The following is a 19,704-nucleotide window of genomic DNA, read 5'->3' as shown; positions in this document are numbered from 1 at the left end:
TGCTCTGTTGATATAGCACAGGTGTAATCAACACCAGCTTTGTGAGTTCTTTTCACTTTCAGAGTTACTTCAGATGAATTTTCAGAAAAAATCTGATTTCTAATACCTAAGAAACAAAAAATATGGACTGGGCCTGAGCATGGTCTGTCCCTACTTTTTTTAATCTGAATCAGATTTTTTTTCAGAAAATCTTTTCTTCTCATGCCCTTCACTGTTGCTGTTGTGGTGTCATCACAACAGATGGTCCCACATCCAGGAGCAGTGATGGTGTGAGTGCAGCAAAGGAGAAAGCAAGCCTGTGCTAGAGTGTGAACGGTCCATGAATCTGAACTGAAGTAGATCATTCAAGGGATTCCTAGTCTCCAGGGTTGCATATCCCCCTTTTACAATGCCCAGAGAAATTACAGGAAGCTAGGTGAACATCCTCCTAAAGCACAGTAAAGGCCAGGGAGAAGGATTTATTTGATCTCAAATTGTTATTTTGCTGATTTAATTTATAGTCATGTGTTTGGGGTTCTGTAATCTAAATCCCACATGGGCCTATCTGCTGCTGAGCATGGAGAAAGAACATGTCTTGGAGGAGTGAGAAGGGTGGAATGACCACATCCTGACTTGAACCAGAAGAAGTGAGGAAAATAAGAATCTAAATGGATTCTGGAAGAAGGTACTATTTTGTCTTGAGGAGACATTTTTTCCTATGAACATGAAAATTATGTCCCTACAAAACAAACAGGAAAGAGTGCAAGTCTTTTAATAAGAAAACTTATTGCATGGCATAAGATAAATATCTAGTCCCCCAGATGACACAACAGTCCTCCTCTCCTGGTCTCCATCCAATTCATTAAGAAGAAATGAAACATAGCTATTTTAGTTTTAGCAAAATGTACCAATGCTTTCTTAAAAATACAGGACCATCACTGTTAGGATTTGAAGAACAATTAAGAGCCTGGAATTGTCCTTGGCTTTTGTCATTGACGTATAGCGGTGCCAGAGCATGTTGGAAGGCAGCATATTCTGTTATCAGCAGTTTACAGTAGTGATAATAACAAGTGAGTACAAAATGCAGTTAGGTCCACTCTGACAGCTTGGGTGCTTTCTGGGGATGGGAAATCCACAAGTATCAGATGGGAATTTCAGCTTCATTGTGTTGTAAGTTAAAGTTTTGATGAGACAGCAAACAAAGGAGAATTCATCAAAATGGGGAGACAGTTTTGGAGTTCAAATGTAGTGGCAGGGAAACAATTTGTGAAACATTTGGGACTCTAACAGGCATTTCTTTTGCCTATTTCTGACTTAAACAATAAGTAGTTTAAAAAGGAAAGTCATTTGCAGCTCCGAACAAAGAAATTAGATAAATGAGAGAAGTGGAGAATGGGACATGTGGCTATATAAAGTATGCCCTATTTTGTTGCTACTCTCAAATTCAGATTCAGTGAAGATTATGGGAAATGGTGAGTAGGACTCTCTCCATCTTGTTTCAAATTTAGCTACTGTTCATTGGATCATACATTTCCTCTTTCTAAAATGCTGTCAGCTACTGTGAAAAGTCAGGAACAGGATGTGCTAATACTTGCTGGTTTAGAAGAGAAAAGAGACTTTGTTCTGGTTTTTTTTTGAGTGCACAAGGACCGTTACTGTATGATGTAAATATCCATGTGCTCTGTAAGCCACATGGAGTTGATGTTCTTGTGAGATGAACAGAAGATATCCTGGCACCAGCTATTTATCTTGGAGCCTAACTCTGAAATGCAGACCCTCTCTATCATATCTGATCCTCCTCTGGTGGTGTGTAAGTTTTGGAGTGCTGAGACTTTCCACAGGTGGAACCACATTGAATAGTTGATAGGTGTCACTGGTGATCCAAAGGTTGAAGAGGAGGCTGCAAGAAGTTTGAGAGCAAGAAGCTATACTGGTCTTCCACATTTGGTAACCTGTGTTAGGGCACCATTCTGCCAATAACACTCAGCAGCTTAACTAGCACCTATTGCACTCCTAAGTGCCACCAAGTATGAGATTAGATTTCCTCTAACAAACTGTTTTCCTCTGCCCTGTCTGAAAGACTCCACTGATATTCAGTGTGTCCAGCCTGCACAGAAAAAGCCAATAGAGGATATTGCTCTGTCTCCCTTTCCACAACAGTGGTGTGCTACATAAGACTGGAGGGTGTCAAGTAACTCAGTTCTTTATTGCTATAGAACTCCAAAGTCTCTGAATCTCTGAGCAGACTTAAAACATCAAGTAGTTTCTGTCAAGGGCTTTAGCTGTTGAGTTGTGTACAGCATTATATATTTGCTGGGATCTGTAGAGACCAAGATATATAACTTTTTTGGGTGTTTTTGATATTTTATAGCAAGTGAGAAAATGTACCTCTTAGATTCTGACTGTGGAGGAGATGGAGGAATATAAAGTGGAGAACTGTACAGCCAGATGTGCTGAGCAGGCCTCTCCTTGTCCCCAAATGCTATGGACTGCCATAGGTTTAGGTATGCTATTGCCACTGGTGCTACCATGTGGGGCTTGAAGGTAATGTGAAAATTATTATTATAGTTTGCAAGGAAACCAAGGCAAGAGGAGTTTCTGCTTCTCAGTGAGTAAACTTGATCAAAAAAACCAGCATGGAATAGTACATATAATGACCAGAAACACTGGGAAGCTTTTATTTATACCAGTCACGCAAGCATTCTACTCTAATCTGTGGAAAAGTGAACTTCCAACTCAGAGCAACAAAAAATCTTGTGAAGACAGGGTAAATTCACATGGGTATTTCTTGTCAAAGAAGGTCAGACGGAACACTGGCATGTCCATAAACTGAAATGTTATCTCCCTGAGACCACACAGTGCTCAAAGGAATGTGACATTTTAATTTGATTTTGGAAATTACCCAAAATAAAATAACAATAATACAAAGTCATTTCCAATCTATTTTTCACAGACAAATGCAGATTGATCAGCCTGTACAAGAAGTGGGAAAATCAACATCAACAGATGCCTCTCAATCTCTTGAGTTAATCTCTCTTTCTAAAGCACCCATGACTGTGGTAATAAAGAGCCAGTCCAAACAGAGATGATCAGTGAATCCAAATAAAACCACATTAAAAAAGCTGTGAGAATGTGTGTGGTATAAATGTTTAACTGTCTCTGTTTAGATGCAGGAGCAGAGGGTGGAGAAGAGTCATCATCCAAAGCCTTGCTGGAAAGTCAAGAGGCGGAAGGAAAACGCAATGATTCCTAACACCTAAGGACTCCTAGGTTAATGAATCCCATCAACAGACTTCCCAGTTTCCCTGTGTCACCCCTTCTGAAGTGTGGTAGCAACTTTAGCAGCACAGACGTGACTTGGCAACACACTTGTACCTAGATGATTATGTGGATGACATACAGTTCTTTCCACTGTCATCCTTCTAAAGCAATGTTCTACATATCCAAATAGGAAGACAATTAAAGAATGTATCTCTTGTTTTCAGTTTTTTCTCTAGTTTTGGTTCTAGTATTCATCCTAACTAATCTTCTTTGACAGTTCCAATTAATATACCTACCAGGAACTAATCATTGTTTCAAAATAAAAATTCTGTTTCTTAATTTCCCAAGCCAGCTTCTTTCTCTCTGGCACAGAGATGTGTTCACTTCCCACAAAGTGATATTAAGTATATATTAGATTACAGACATTATCTGTAATTTATCTCCTGAGATTTTTGTTCTCATTAGACATACATAGATGGGCGTGAGAAAAAAAATTAATTACATAAAATAAAATTTTCTCCTACTCCTGTCGCCAGAAGGCTTTATAAACTACATAAACATCAGTGTTTGTTTTCAGACTCTCCTTACCTCTGTTTGATTATGGCAGATCATCTCAGTTCTCCCACTTTTAGCAGTCTCGCCACTTCGGCCATTTGTTTTCATGCTGAATATTGTAGCTTTCATGTGTACCTAAAGTAAAGCAGGTATGTTTGTATATGATGAAAATTGTTTAATCTCACTGTGGAAATTAAATACCTATAATCTTTTCTGTCTTCAGTTGATTTCTTAATGTTTCTCCTGCAGGACAATATTTAAAATCCAATAATGCATATTTCTTTTATTTCATCTGTGTTTTGCTTTCTTGTCTGCTGACAGTGAAAAATGTTTCAATCATTGTGACTTTTACAAAAATTTTAGGCAAAGTTTTTTCCTCTACTGAAAGGACTTGTTTTGTTTTGGCAGTCATGCTCTTGAAAATACTTGGCATTCATTCCTTTGTTGTAGAAGACTTAAGATTCAGGTACAAACATGAAACTCCACGATTCCATGAGCAGCAGCCACTTATATACAGCATGAAAATGGCAGAAGCATCTCTGATGGGTACATCCCACATGTGATTGGTATTCCATCTATGAAACATTTGTGTAATCTAAACCTGGCAGAGAGCTTGTAAGGCACAACTTTCATTCCTACTGTGCATTTACTCATACCCTGGCTTTTGGGGACCATTCAATAAAGGATGCAGTTTAATTCAACTGAACTGACAATTAGTTCCCTCCTCTTAAACCTGTTTTCATTTAACAAGTGCAACATCCCAGATTTTTTTTTCCAATTTTGAAAGGTAAAATAATCTGTTCCACTGGATCAAAACAGGTGGCTTAAGAAAGTCTGAGAGAGTGAACTAGCTGACACTAGAGGACCAGAGCTGAAAACCACACTGGAGAGGGACTAGGAGATACCTGTATTTGTGGTACACACTCTTCTTCTGGGTTGTAGTCCCATTCTCCTGTACCAGCCTCCTTTACATCACAGTACATAAAAATGGTAAATTAGAGGAAGCTATGGTGATCCCATCAAAATCAAGATTATGAGTATTACTGAAACATAAGTCCTTATATACTTTGCTCTTTGGGTCACAGCCTATATCAAATTCTGCACTTCTTTCACACTCGCAGCACGGGATATATTTAGTTTCTTCTCTGATACAATACAGATGTTGAAATTTGGGTTACAGGAATAGATACTTTAGGTACTTTGTTAATCTAAGCTAGTTTGAAATTTTTTGCTATAAAAATACCAATTATGAACCAGCTGAATTTAGCAAATTATTCATGTGCTAAATTCTATGTAAAAAATCCCCAGTCTATAACTACATACATAAAAGGCATTAACTGCTCACAAATGTATGTTGTCATCTTATTGCAGGGGTTCCATAGTGTTGTCTCATTAAGAAATTATAACTGCACTTGGTTACTTAAAAATTACAAGAGAGCAGTGGCTACAAGAGGCTTAAACTACCCTTTACCACTACTATCATTTTACCTGCCACCATTAGTAGGCTAAATAGCCTTTATGTATCACACACATAAAGACAAATACTTCAAGATTTAGCAAATTAATATTAGTTCATATTCCTCTCTTCTGTCTGCTAGTGCTCTGTGTGTGATAAAGTCCATGAAACAGAATTGAACAAAGACTTGTCCATGGATTTCTCCATGTGTGTTCAGTAAGCATAAGCCCCAGAGAGTGGCGAGTGTGGGCTTCCCCTGGTCCAGACAGCACAGACCAGTGGGGCTGAGCCCACCGGGACCCCAGGGCGCTTGCTCTGAAATAGAAATAGCAAAGGCTTAAACTGTCCTGCCATCTAGTGGGATCCCACGCCTGCCGGTAGGTTGTGCAAGGCAATGGGGGGAGACACGTTTGAGAGACCTCAAACCCCGCTGCCAGCTGGGCTGGTGAGAGGCAGAATGTCTCTAGCATGTCCAACATGTTCGCTTCAGGAGTTTTGCTGTGGGCCCAGAACCCTAGTGCCTCTGTATACAGAAATCCATGTGTTTGCAAGCAGGAGGCATCTTGTGTTTCAACCCATAAACTCATACTGTAAAACAGGTGTCTGAGTCTGGCTTGCAGCCTACCTTGCTTTAGGTGCCCTCTCTGCAATTTGGGCTTAGGTGCAAATCCCACCACAGATGCTGTTTTCACCATTTTTAGGGGTAATTGTGTTTCATCTTCTCAACCTGCAGCTTTTCTACCTTCGCTAGTAAGTAGCAATGATTACTGAGAGCTCTTCCTTTACTGTCTTGGTTTATTTCCCTCTTCTGCCCGGTGGGGACCATCCCAATGGATGTAAGCAACAGGAAGCCTGAAGGCCACCACTTCACCTTGGCATGTGCCACATCCTGATGCCAGATCTCTGGATTTTAGTGCAAGATTAAATTTAATAAATAGTGTTGTGGGGGTTTATGGTTTTTGTTTGTGTGGGGGGTGTGTGTGTGTGTTTATTTCTTTTTGTTTGTTTGTTGGGGGGCAGGGGTTACCTGTGTGCTGTAGGCTTTTCTGTATTAAATATAATAATTACTTGCAATGTAAATGCCCTGATGTGAGGATTTAGACAATCCCTACCAGTGCTTTATTCCTGGGGCTCTGCTGTGCAAGGGTTGATGCTGTAAATCCAGAGTTTATCACACAATGTATGGGAAAGCTAATCTGTCAAAGACTGACTTGACCCTACTGTGCAGGGCTTTCTGTGCTTTTATTTCCAGACTCCTCGGGCATGTTTATCAATGATATATCAGCAGTGTAAACCTAAAAAGAAGGAGCATGGAAACTGCTGCTATTGCCCAGCAGTATTCCAAAGGCAGGTTCCCAGTAACACACCCAGTTTCCTAAGGGCGCAGCGGCATTCCCGAGGGATGGGCTCCGCAGCCGTCAGGCGGCACCACAAGATGGCGCCCGAGCCCGCGCCAGCCACACAGCCGGGCCCTCGACTTCCTCACAGCCTCTGTTCGTCCCCTGGCTCCCGGCTCCCCGGGCACGGCGGACTTCGGGTCTCCGTCCGGACCTGATTCTGCGCATCGCTGCCCTGAAGAAGAGCGGGGGCAGTGGCAGCGCCACGGGACGGAGGACGGGACTCCCCCGGGCGCTGGCGGCAGAGGGCGCCCTTACCCTGGCGCGGCCTTCGCTCCGGCGGCTGCTCGTCCCCACACGGGCTCCGGGCGCCGCAATTCCCGCGGCTTCCCAAGCGAGGGGAAGGGGACTCAATAATCCAATCCTATCCCGTTCCTTCCTTCCCTCTTGATTTGTCCTCTTACTCCGTTCAAAGCTTATACACCTGCTCCTTTCCTGTCTTCAGTGCTCAGCCCTTGCTTCACACACTCACACCTCAAGCCCAACATCCAGCGTTAGTGCTTTCAACACTCCATACAAGAAACTAATCTCTTTAATTACCTCCGTATTCACTAAAATAAGATGGTAGAAAGACATTTCTGTTCCTCTCACAAAGTACTGGGTAAATTTTACTTTATCAGACAGATAAAGACACCCTTGAGCCAGGCCCAGAATGGCCCTTGTCTCTAACACAGAGACAGGGAAAGCTGTGGAAAACAAATAACATGTCGTTATGCAAGTAGAGGTGCTGTTGCAATCTAAAAAAAGTGCTGAAATAGGTTTCTTCCGGGCATCTTCTTTCAGACAGCCTTTGAACTTTGCATCTTTTTTTTTTTTTTTTTTTAAGCATTGACTGTTGTGACTCGAAACTTCTAAGTAGATTTACAAAGGATGAAATGAAATGCTGGAATGTAAGAAGGAGTATATTTAAGGGAGGGAAGACAAAGGGCAATGAGGTAGAGTTCAAGGCATGGCAGTTGCACCATGTTTCTGCTCCATAGCCCTTCTTTTATCAGAGCATCTGAGCCAGTCATGGGGCTAGGAAGTCACCTGGTCCTGCACCCTCCACTGGCTCTGGACTCTGGATGTTTTGAGCTCTGGGTGCAAGGCTGATCAGTCACTCAAGAAAGTTTCAAAGGTCTGGAGGAAGATGCTATTAGAAGCATTGTTTAAATATTACAAGATTAGTTAATGATTTTGACCACAGAGGGTCTGGTTTATGTTTACTGTTACCACACTGAGGGGGAAACCTTTCATAACATATACACATGAATGTAGGGAATTAGTGGCATAACATGTACACATGAATGTAGGGAATTAGTGGCATAATATGTACACATGAATCTAGAAAATTAAAGGAACAGTGGCAGTATCTATAACTCCCTACTGGCACCTAGTGCAGTACAGTCCACAAAGTGAGTCCCATGATTATCCAGGCAGGGACTACATGCCTGCTTTCCTTTCTGTGTATATCTGTACTTTTTCCCATAACAGACTGGATTTGGCAAACTATGAATCTACACTTAGCAAGTAGGATGTGTTTTTAAGTTTCCTGGTATAGACTTGTCTATTGTGACCAACTCATGTGATTTCTTGCATAATCCAGGATATAGAACTTCTCTGAATTACTTCCTGCATCATGTCCAATAGCTGTAGTTGTTAGCATAGTTTACAATTTACAGGGTTGAAAAGTCTTGTAAGGCAGTTTGAAAGCTGGCCAAAGGCTTAAGTCTCCCCACAGCTAATATAAATATATATAAATTTCTGTAGGTCTAACTTTCCTTCAGTGACTGGAGTTTTGTGTACCCGACTGAAGAGACCACCATTTCTCTGGGATTGTCTCCAAACATCCAGTATGACCAAAATTTTCCCCAAACTTGTCTTGGTTGTAGTCCTTATTTAAAGCTAGTTATGAGCTATCGTAACTCTGCAATGCTCAAGTTGCTCTAAAATTTTGTGTTTCAGCAATGAGTCAGGACTTGGTCACAAACCAATATGTAAAGCAGGGATATGGTTGCACTCTTGAATGAATCAAGTTAAGTATGTAATTCCAGCTAGGTCACCCAGCATGAGGTTTCATTTCAAATGCCTGATCTGTATCAGGCATTTATTCATCCTTGACAGGCCCATAAATTGATAACCTAATTAAATTATTTATCAAGACTGGATTTCATATATTTCTCCAGATGCACTACCAGTGCTCTTTAAAACTTCTGAGGAAACAGTTTGCTCTGAGTGAGAGATTCCAATTTAGAGGACACAAACCCAGAGGAGTGTGGCTCCAGCTGCATCTGGGAGATCATATCTGGCTCCAAAAGGCTGTGACTGTGTCTTGTCAGTCCCTAGCTCAGTGGAAGAGAGGAGGACCTTAGAAATATCCAAATGAAGGTAGTTAATGAGCTGAGTTGTAACTTTGCAACTGTTTTACAAATTCAGTAGTTATTCTCTTAAATTCTTGAATTCTTGAAACTCAGTGAAATAAACCTGAGTTTACTTCTTGTCTAAATCTCAGCTGGCACTGAGAGTGATTTCAGTATATTGTAGAAAATCGAGTGCTTCAGATGGACAAACCGAATGAAGGTACATTAAGCCATTCCAAAAATTTCTTAAATTCAGCCCTGCAAATTGCACAGATGTTTCTTGTTTTGCTGAAAGGATTTACCTTGGGATTGATTAGCTTGAGATCATTGTACTGAACTCCAAATACTCATGTTTATTTACATATTTGACAGCCTCCATAGTGTATTCTAGGGCTACAGAAAGAGAACATTATATTTGTGATGCATGACAACTTAAACTTGTACCTTTAACACTGTAAAATTTATATTGATGTAATGGAATATGAATCATGACAAAAATCATTCCCTCCTTTGCTATAACACAGAGTCCTTGAACCTTAATACAGAGGGTCTTTCTGCTCTATCAATATTCTCACTACTCTGCCCTGAACACCAAATCTACATGTCTCTCAGAATCAGCTGCAACAGGTCAAATCCAAGTCACCTAATCTCTTTAAACCTATGTGCTATTTTTCCATTCCTTCTAATAAGAATTATTTTAATTTAGTATGTTCATAGTATTCACACGCCTTCTAAATTTCTCTGAGTTATTATTACCCCCTGAAATAGTCAGGTTGCTTATTTATGCAAATTTGTTTCTTGCTTCCTTACATATACCCGTGCTGAAATTTTAAGTCTGGAAAGCTTATTTCTTGTATTGATTTTTTACAGTACCTAGAGAGCTATTGTAAGTGACACACAGTATCAGACATTTCTGTTACACTTTAAAGGCTTTTAAATAGTTTTTCTATTCTTAAATGTAAAAGAAAGAAAAGACAAATATTAAAATAACAAAGGCCTAATAGCACAAAATTAAAGGAACTTCATCTTCAATAAATTGAACTGGGAACCAGGAGAGTGGCTGGCTTTAATGCAGGCTAAATCTTTGAGGAACTTGTCTGACTTGAGTAATCTAAATGTAAGTGTCACAGTAATATTAAACAAGAGCTAACAACCTCTCAAGTGCCTTTCAGAAGCAGAGAACACCCTGGAGATATTTCATAGCATTTGTTTACTTTAAATTATTGTCAACCAGCCGTCCTCCCAGCTTAAACCAATCCAAATATATGTCTAATAGTTGATAATGAGGTATTAGTGGGTGTTTACTTTCCAGGACTCTCCTAAACTCATGTCACGCCAATTTGTAACAGAAGAGAGAGTCTACAAGAATGAAATGCATGATCACAGACCATTTAGTTTTCACCAATTAGCAACCAACACCAGAATTAGACCTTAACATGGCTTGTGTCTAACACTAGCCTGTCCTGGCATTATTTTGCTTGAGCTTTACAGTGGCAGGAAACCTACTGAACATGTTCCTAAGTTTTGCCCAAGATATGTCATGCTCTTAGAAAGGATATTGTGGTAACACGTCTTTCCTTCTCCTGCCTGCACCTTGCCTTACCTTGCACCTCAACTATCATCCAAAGCTCCAGCAAAACCCTTCCCATGGCATTTACACAGCTCAAAACTGGATTCATACAGATGCTTTGTACCTGGGGCCATTCTGTGACCACTTGCTTGTGCAGCTGCATAAGCGGGTGTCTTCTCCATGAGGCATTTATCTGTTGCAGAATGGGCCGTTGTCAGGGATGAGCCATTTGTTGGTGAGGGGAGACTCGGACACTCAATATGAGTGATAAGCAAGTTCTGTTTATTGAAGAGAGCATCAGACACTTATACAGCAAATAATAAGCTTATGAATATTGTGTAAGCCAAGCAATCTATTGGTTAAACCATACCATCATTCTTTTGGGCCTACATTCCCTATTTCCCACGTCTCTCTGTCTACTTGTTATCATACCCAGCTAGGCCCAAGGACACGCTATCTTGCAGGTGCAGGACTTGGAATTAGCCTTGTACTTTTCCAGTCTATAGTCAGCTAAATTCCCAACATTTATCTCTTTTTGAACCTGGGATTTCTAATTAGCTGTCCATTGATGGAGTAAATAAACCTAGGTATTTTCTGTGACTCACCAACAGCACTGAGATGGTTTCTTTTTATTAGGGAGATCAGCAAATCTCTTAGACAGCTAAGAGACATATACAATAATTTCAGTTAAGAACATTCTACTGGCCTCTTTGACATTATGCTTTTCTGCAGCTCCAAAAACAATCACACTCACCCCTGAAGAATCACACTCATCCTGTGTGACACAATAGCCACTAAACTCTGTTCATTTCTTTATTACACTGAGATCAAAGCTGCACAAAGATTTACAGCAGAACTTCAAACGAGCTTAAAATTTGCTGAGAATACCCTAGCATGCTGTCCATAAATAGAGGAAACTTCTTTCAGCTGCACATTATTTTCAGTTTCTTTAATTCAAAAGTAGCTCCCTATATGTTTCATAATACAAAGAGTTTAAAGAAATGCCTAAGTGAGCTAGGACCTTGAATCCTGTTGGCTTTCAATGGAATTCAATTCCTAAAAGGCTTCTGAGTACTTACATCTGCTTTTGTACCAGGGGAGTTAGGCCCTGGTATCACTGCTGCCCTTTGTTGCACATATGGGTACAAGATGTTCTGCAGTTCCTGGACCTTCATTGCCAAAAATGTTTGAATAATACAATCATCACTGCATTATCTGAAGGTCTTGTAACATAGTATCCCCTTAACATAGTATTCCTGACTATTGTACTACAAAGATGGTGAAAAGACAGAGATTAACTGAATTGGTGTAGCAAGAGAGCCCTGCCTGCATTATATGCAGAGAGGGACAGAGAAGAAGTTTTACTTTTCTACAGTGAGACACTAAGCCTATAGTGACTGGCTGTTGTGGTTAGATGCTCAGCAGTTCCTGACACAGATTCTGAGGAATCCACATATTACAGAACCTCATGGTCACACTTTTATACTTCAGCACCTGGTGACCATCTTGTGGTGCTCCCTTCCTCCCCATACCCCTCACACTTTTTTTTCCCCTGAAGAAGTAATGTTTTTTTTTTCTTTTGAGTACAGAATGAAGGCTGAGTGAGGCTGACAGCCCCATTCTCTGAATGTGTGAGAACATATAAAGCAGGGATATAACAGGGAGAAAAGTAGCCAAAATCAGGTTGTCTGTCCTATATTTGAAGGTTGAAGGTTAGAGCAGTCTCACTAGATGGCCTTTGGAAGCAAGGATTACTCATTACACAGGGATATCTTGCTGCAGAATTTTCATCTTTTAAGAAGACCTTGTACAGGGACTGCAAATGTGTCTACTTACACTGCTTGGGTGGTGTAAAGGAGAATGAATCCCTGGCTGTTCAGAATCTCCAGAGATACTGTTTGTCACAGGAGTACTCAGTCTGTCAAAACCATCCAAGTGCTGACAGCACAAAAGAAACTCCAAGCTGGTATCCTGTGCAGCAACCCAAAATACACACCAGGTCAGTGTATTTCACACCAAGATCTCTGTTTCAGCCATAGCAAAGCATTTATGTCACTCAAGATGACTTGTTCTAGTTTTTGACATTGGCATAACTCTTGCATAAGGCTCCACAACCAAACACAGGGCATAAGATGCTATGGAAAACATTTTGAAGTGTGGCTTGTCACCCCACAAAGGAGTCAGCAATGTAACATTTCCTACTGTTGATTTACCCTGGTCCCAAATCATCACTAATGCAGACAGGTGGGATCTCACCATCATAAAACATGATGTGAGGACTCTGGCAACCTATCCACTTAAGAGGGAATGTGAACATTTTGACAGACCCTGTTTTATGTTCGAAGCATGGTGCAAAGTGTTAAAGAACGTATTTTTCTTAAGAAATTCTTATGTGTTTCCTTCCCCTTAAGGGCAGGTCATCCCACTAACTACTTGTCTTATTTCAATACATTGAGAAATCCTAGCAGAACAGAGCTGTCCCATCAGTATAGGTATGACTGCTTAAATTATGAAGGATCCTGAAGAGGCTGCCTCCCAAAGGCCTGGCTGCAGCACTGTCTGGAAGAAGGTGCAAGGCAGAAGTGTCCTTGAGGAGTCCAGCTACCAGGGGTGGCACTGAATCATTTTCAGGAGTTTTCTATCACAAAGTCCATGAGGCTCGTTGTATACAAGCCCCAGTGAGCAAGACAGCACGAGCTCTCCCACGCTCTGTGCACACATCTGCACCAGAATAATAAACAAGGGCTCCAGGGCTACTGCAAACAAAATTTGTATGAGCAGATAACTTTTTCTTGTCAATACTGGGAGAGGAGACACTTAATGAGAATATTGCTAAACTAATTTAGAATTTAATATCACAGAGTCATAAAATGATTTGGGTTGGAAGGGATCATCCAGTTGCAAGCCCCCTGCCATGGTCAGGGACCATTCCACTAGTCCAGGCTCCTCAATGCCCCATCCAATGCCTCTGACATGCTTAAATCAAAATCCCACCAGAAATATAATTTGCCCTACATCCAAAGAATATGCCATTCTACAAGAGCCTGAAAGAAATGCAAATCATGGTCAAAAACTAGTTTTAAAATATTAGGAAAGTATTCCTAATTGTTTCTATTTTGTATGGTGAAACTAGATGGAAAATTGTTGAGGTTTTGTTCCTAAATCACGTAAATTCTCTTTCACTCATTCCCTGAGTTTTGTTGCAAGAGCTGAAGTGCTGTATTCACTATTCTGGAATCCATCCAAGCCAAAGGTCAGGAAAAGCTGGCACCATGAGATGTCCCACAGAGACAGGCTGCTTTCTGAAAAGCACTCAAGATGAGACAAGATGACCACCTAATGCCTTCAACAAATTTCAAGGAACAACTAGAAGGAAGATGGGAAAAGAAAAAAGAAAAAAAGAAAAAAGAAAAAGAAAAAGAAAAGGTTTTAAGCTCTTTTTCTTCATTCTTAACCTCCAAATGATGACACTTGTGGAGCCAAGATGCCCTTAAGAGCCAGGAACAGCAAATACCAAGTTCAGGCAGCATCCATACAGATGCCATTGTGGGTAAAGGGATCTGTACTTGGCGAGCACCAAAATGGCCTTGAAAATCTTCATGGGAAAACTTTTAGAGCTGGCGTTCTGCAGTAGCTTTACGATCCTGTGCTTTCACTCAGTAGCCTTTCACTTAGCCCGCTTCTCGTTCAGCCCGCGCGTTCCCGTGACAGCGGGGCGGGCGGGGGTGTCCCCGGGGCGGCTCAGGCGATGAGTGGCGCGGCAGGCGGAGGCAGCCCCTCTCCCTGCCCCCTCCACGTCCCGCCGAGCGCCCGCCCGGCCACCCCGCGCCCCCTCCCCGGCGGCGGGAGCGCCCTCCCCCAGCGCTGCGGGCGTCGGGGGCGGACCGCGGCCGCTCCCCGCCTCCGGCTCCCCGCCGGGCGCCGGCTTTAAATGCGGGGCGGCGCGGCGGTACCGGCGCTCCTGCTATCCCTGGCACTGCCCTTGGAACTCATAGCCGGCCGCCATGGTCGAGGCTTTCTGCGCCACCTGGAAGTTGGTAGACAGCCACAACTTCGATGAGTATATGAAGGCACTGGGTAGGTACGGCCGGGCGGCGGCACTTTGGGATACCTTGGAATTTTTCACCATCTGGAAAAAAAAATTTAAAAGGTTCCTCGCTATTGTAAGAGGCGTAGATGAGGTATTGGCAGCAGCGGTGGTGATGGAGGGGGTGATTTTGGCGGCTGTGCTTCCATCCATAGAGCTAATTCGATGCGAGTCACTCACCTGGGGGGGCGGGTGTGTTTGTGTGGGAGAGGCTCCGGGAAATGCCCCCGGGCTAAGGGAAGCGTGTGAAGGACGAGCACGTGCTGCGTGCGGATAACTTTGACACAACCAAGCAGAAAAGCAGTAATTATGCTGGAGTGATAAGGAATTGGAACTCTGAGCGGCGGAAGCGGTCGCGGCCGTGCGTGGGGCCGCGGACGGAGTGCGGAGCCGCCGTGCTCGGCGGCGAGGGAGGGCGCGGAGCTACAGCGGGGCGGACAGTAGCGGTGGAGACTCTCGGTACCGGGGCACGAGAAAAGCAGAAAGCAGCGTTTCACAGGGATAGCTTACAGCTGGAGAGCGGGGTGAAAGATCTCTGTACTTCGATATGTGGGGAAAAAAAGAGTAAAAATTCCGAAGTCTGATGTTTCTCTTTTCCCTTGAATGGTCTAGGAGTGGGGTTTGCAACACGGCAGGTGGGGAATGTGACTAAACCCACTGTGATTATCAGCACCGAGGGGGACAAAGTAGTGATCAGAACTCAAAGCACTTTCAAAAACACAGAAATCAGCTTTAAACTCGGAGAGGAATTTGATGAAACTACCCCCGATGACAGAAACTGCAAAGTAAGTGAACTCGGGCTGCAGCCGTCTCTCTTTTTCTTGCCTCCCCTGCCTCCCAGGCTCTGCCATTGATAGGGTCAAAAGAAATAGATGTAACTTCTGCTGCTACTTGTTACAGCGCAGCAAAGGGCAGGAAAAAAAGGCAAGACTGAGTCTTGCTTGCCCGGCCTGCTTAAACACCCCATGCCTTTTCTGAGTGTATCGCTTTGCCGGCTCCCTGTCTGTCTTCCAGTGTCAATTGTGTTAGTTGCCTGCTTTTCTCACAAGCTAAACATCATTTGTCATAATCCTTCCCAGTCAAAATAGTCAGATGCCGCTTTCCCTGCACTTTTGGGGGCTTAACATCAGATATCATTCCAACGCACATCTGAAGCAAGTTCTTGTGAGATTAGAACTCAGAGAAAACAATTTTTTCATCCCTCGACACAAGCAATAGTTGTGTGGATTTCATGTTTAAAACGAGGATGATTCACAGCCTTGGCTTTAAAATGGCTGGGACTCTTTATCATTCTCGATCCACATCCATCTATTGAAGAGAATTCAATAGAAGAGTGCATGCTGAATGTGTGAGCAGAATCCCAAGTACCTTAAATAAAGGCATGTCTTTGTGTTTCTGGGTATCTCACAGTCAGTTGTGACCCTGGATGGAGAGAAGCTAGTGCACGTACAGAAATGGGACGGCAAAGAGACAAACTTTGTGAGAGAAATAAAGGATGGCAAAATGGTAATGGTAAGTATGGAGTGCACTGAGCATTCACATGCACCACAAACACTCCCGACTTACCCTTACCTCAAACTTTGTGAACACCGTGACTTAGGCAAATTCTTAAACTAGCTGGCGAGGAAAGCTAGCAGGGATTTTTAAAATATTTATTTTGGTTTGGTCTGTGTCTTGTTTTACTAACAATTAAAAATTGCTAGTGGCTTTAGGCAGGCCAGCCTGTGGATTTCCAGAGTATATATGTTCTTTCTAGACTTTTTACAAAAACCAAAGGAAAAAGTCCTGGTGAGTTGTAATGATACAAAGTTCTTGATTAGATAGGAAGTTATCTGTTGCCAGTGGCAATTTGGACTTCTCTGAAAACTTGTTTTATGTATACACCCATAAATAGTATTTACTTACACAGAACAAGTAGTTTTCTGTGAAAATAAAATTTCAATATTGCAGGACTTAATAGCATTTTCATTTTTAAAAATAAAGGATTTAGTCATCCTAGCATGTTTAAAAACTAGGATAAACAGCAATAATGTGGAGAAAAGTCTGAGTTTAAATTTACCTGCTTTTCCAGACTTCTTAGAAACAAGACTATAGGGGGCATAAATGTTGTAAGTTACTATAGCTAATGTCCAGGATAGCACTTTTCATGGCACAGAGCTGTAGCTTTCAAAAAAAAAAAAAAAGTCTTCAGCTATACTAATTTATCAGACTTGGTTGTTGGAGAAGACCTCTTATTTTGTTTCCTAATTACTTCAGAGTATCTGTGTGGATGAAGACTTGCAAATAATACAAACTTTAAAGCATACTGATACACAATGTGCAAGTGTTTCAAGGGAAAACCTATACTTTTTTTTTTTGAAGCACTATGCACAAATCACACATATACAGAAAACGTTGTCCTTTGGAATTTGAATACAATGAGGTGCCCTGATTTACTTCAGGAAATCCCTCCAGAACACAACTGCAGTGACTTAGAGTATTTGGTAGTTCTAGCTACACAGGGTACAGAATGCATTCTTTTAAGATATGTTCTCCTAGAGTTTGTATTTATGCATAGTAGTATAGAGGCCTTGGAATTTTAGATTGCTCATCTTAGTGGGATAAGCTTTGGGAAAATTAGTATTAAATTTGTATTTAAACAACCCTATATTTAAAAAAATAAACAGTAAGTTGCATTTTTAGCAGCTCCCTTGTAAATGTGCATTAGGCATTTCTTGGGTGATAAAGCAGCAAGGAGAAAGTTCTTGTGGGAACCATAGCTAAGGTGTGGCTTCTTGTTCATTTAAAATGTCAATCTAATTTATTTGTTTTTCTATAAATTACATAATGTAAACCAACCTTGATCTAGCGTGGATTTCATAACGTGTTAAGCCATTACAGAAAATGGTCCTGCCTCTAACATGTTTGTCTTTCCCTTGGACTTGCAGACTCTTACCTTTGGTGATGTGGTTGCTGTTCGCCACTATGAGAAAGCATAGAGCATACCTGCCTTCTGTCCAGGTGTTACTTCAGCTGGATGGATTCATGTCCTGTCCATGATTGACCGTAGCTAAAATGCACGTTTCTGGCATGAAAGGTTAATAAAGTGTTTTTTGGGTTTTTTTTGGTGGGGGGGATGTTTTTTATAAAAAAAAATAGTCATGCCATCAAATTGGCATGCTTGTGTTGTATAGTGAAACAGGTTAAACTTGGCATTAAATTTCTGAAACACTTGCCTCTCTTTTTTTTTTTTTTTTTTTTTACAGTAAATATTTGAATTGTTTTGTAATGCAGATAAAACAAATTAAAAAAATTAAAAGGTTTTTTGAACCTGTGCTTCTTTTGTATTTAATCAGCTAATATTCCAGTGTCCTGGAGGGAGGTGTTCAAAGTTTCTTTTTCTGAGCTAAAGGCCAGAAAAGTATGTGGCACACAGTGATGCAGCAGCCTTTCTATGCAGTGTAGAGTATTTGGGGAAATGAAAAACTTACTTTGGCTTTTTGCTGGAAAATCTAAACTTAACTGTATTTATGTAGACAGAGAACTGAGATGTTCACATAAGTTTCAGCTCTTGTCTTCACTGGGTACTTGTTACTAAGTGTGGGTTAAGATCAGTAGTTTGACTGACAATGTTCCAGAGTTTGTAGTGTTTTGGTTTTAATAGTTAAAGAATTTTTAATTTGCTTTGGGTTTTTGGGATTTTTTTGTTGTTGTTGTTGGTTTTTTTTCTTTTGCTAATATGAAAATACTGAAGTCTTTCACAGGGTGGGATGAAAGGATCAACAAGGTAACTCCCTTACATCAGTCTCCACAGCAATGGGAGGAAAACAGTACAACATGAACCTCCTGCACTTCCCTCTCAAAACTGTTGTTCCATAGCTAATATGCACAAGAGATAACAATTTGCACTGTGAGCAATTTAAAATAAAGTGCTTTTAAAATGAGAAATTAAAACCTTATGCCTGAACAATGTATCCCTAAAAGGCCAGTGTGAGAAAAACTGCCTTACTCTTAGGAAAACTGAAACAGATTTTTGGCACCATGGAGGAGATAGACTCTCCAAACAATGTTTTCTACACACTGACTCTGAGAACCACATAGAGGTGAGCTACTCACAGCCTTGTAAACAAAGGCAAAGCTGAGCTGTGGATTTAGCTGGTCATTGCTCTGTGAGTGCTTGTGTGGCTGCAGCCAGAGGTGCAGGAGGGGCATCTTGCCCAACTTCCCAGGCCTCATCCTTCAGATCTGCCACGTGATATGGGAAGAGGCTTCTTGCTTCCCTGGATAGATAGGATAACATGGGTAACTCATCTGATGAAAGTTCACACATAACTGGCATCTATCCCATAAAAATCTAAAATCTGGTGTTGTTAGCTTTAATTTTTTTTCACAAAAACTAGTTTGAAATTAATATTCAAGTCTGTGTTCTCTTGTGGGGAACACTATACAGCTAGAAGACAGACACCTTCATTATAAGCCTTTATAAATATATTTTTTTTGGTGAACATTGATAGTTTTTAAAATCTAAGAGCTATCTTTTCTTAATCAGAGAAATGAAAAGTAGACTGTGATCCAGTGGTAGGGGGAGCTCCACTCTCTATGCTTTGGGCTGTTTGACTGGTAATAGCAAGTTATTTTTAAGCAGCATCTTTTGCCATTTGGTTTTTTCAATCTATTTAATCCTCAGCTTCAGTACCTAATACTGCCTCCCCTCTGCTGCTGCCTGCTTGCCTGTGGGTGCATGTGCCACATGACTGTCCTTACCAGCCACCTTTTCTCAGAAAGTTGGGAGCAGCTGCTTTTCCCACCTCATTGGAGTAAACAGACTTGCTTTCCCAATACTGCCCTTTATCTGCACAACAAATGATTTGTGGGGTCATGAATTAAAAACCCAGTTTTTTTTCTTAAATACTAGGAAAGGAATGTAGAGGTAAATTTTTAAGACTTGGTTTACAAACAAATCTTGAATGGTAAATATTTTGTATTACAGTCACTTTTAAACAAAGAAGAAAAGTAGTTCTTTAAACAAAAGTTACTTTTTAACTATTCTAAATATAAACAATAGTAGTGTCAAATACGGG

The 19,704-nt window shown here is 41.2% G+C and overlaps 2 protein-coding genes across 5 annotated transcripts in view; both read left to right on the top strand.

The window, feature by feature from the left end:
* The window catches only part of PKIB (cAMP-dependent protein kinase inhibitor beta), a 54,305-nt gene extending 50,292 nt beyond the window's left edge, over positions 1–4,013 (top strand). For all 4 annotated transcript variants that reach the window (XM_054279709.1, XM_054279708.1, XM_054279710.1 and 1 more), the window contains exon 3: positions 3,147–4,013. In XM_054279709.1, coding sequence (XP_054135684.1) covers positions 3,147–3,232 — 86 coding nt within the window. In that variant the 3' untranslated portion in view covers positions 3,233–4,013. The remainder of the gene's footprint in view (positions 1–3,146) is intronic.
* A 10,481-nt stretch (positions 4,014–14,494) lies between these two features.
* FABP7 (fatty acid binding protein 7) lies at positions 14,495–17,958 on the top strand. Its single transcript, XM_054279584.1, has 4 exons — positions 14,495–14,634; positions 15,257–15,429; positions 16,055–16,156; positions 17,572–17,958. Exons 1-4 carry the CDS (start codon positions 14,562–14,564, stop codon positions 17,620–17,622), a joined length of 399 nt encoding a protein of 132 aa, XP_054135559.1. The 5' UTR covers positions 14,495–14,561; the 3' UTR covers positions 17,623–17,958.
* The last annotated feature ends 1,746 nt before the right edge of the window (positions 17,959–19,704 follow it).

Source organism: Melozone crissalis, unplaced genomic scaffold (genome assembly GCF_028551555.1).
Source record: "Melozone crissalis strain CALT ecotype California unplaced genomic scaffold, PUWL_Pcris_2 ptg000027l_1, whole genome shotgun sequence".
Classification (NCBI taxonomy): domain Eukaryota; kingdom Metazoa; phylum Chordata; class Aves; order Passeriformes; family Passerellidae; genus Melozone; species Melozone crissalis.
This window is presented reverse-complemented; position numbering and strand designations above follow the sequence as displayed.

Coding starts and splice junctions, on each gene's coding strand:
- FABP7 (XM_054279584.1), top strand. CDS start 14,562: ATGGTCGAGGCTTTCTGCGCCACCTGGAAGTTGGTAGACAGCCACAAC. Junction 15,430..16,054: donor CCGATGACAGAAACTGCAAA/GTAAGTGAACTC, acceptor GGTATCTCACAG/TCAGTTGTGACCCTGGATGG. Junction 16,157..17,571: donor AGGATGGCAAAATGGTAATG/GTAAGTATGGAG, acceptor TTGGACTTGCAG/ACTCTTACCTTTGGTGATGT.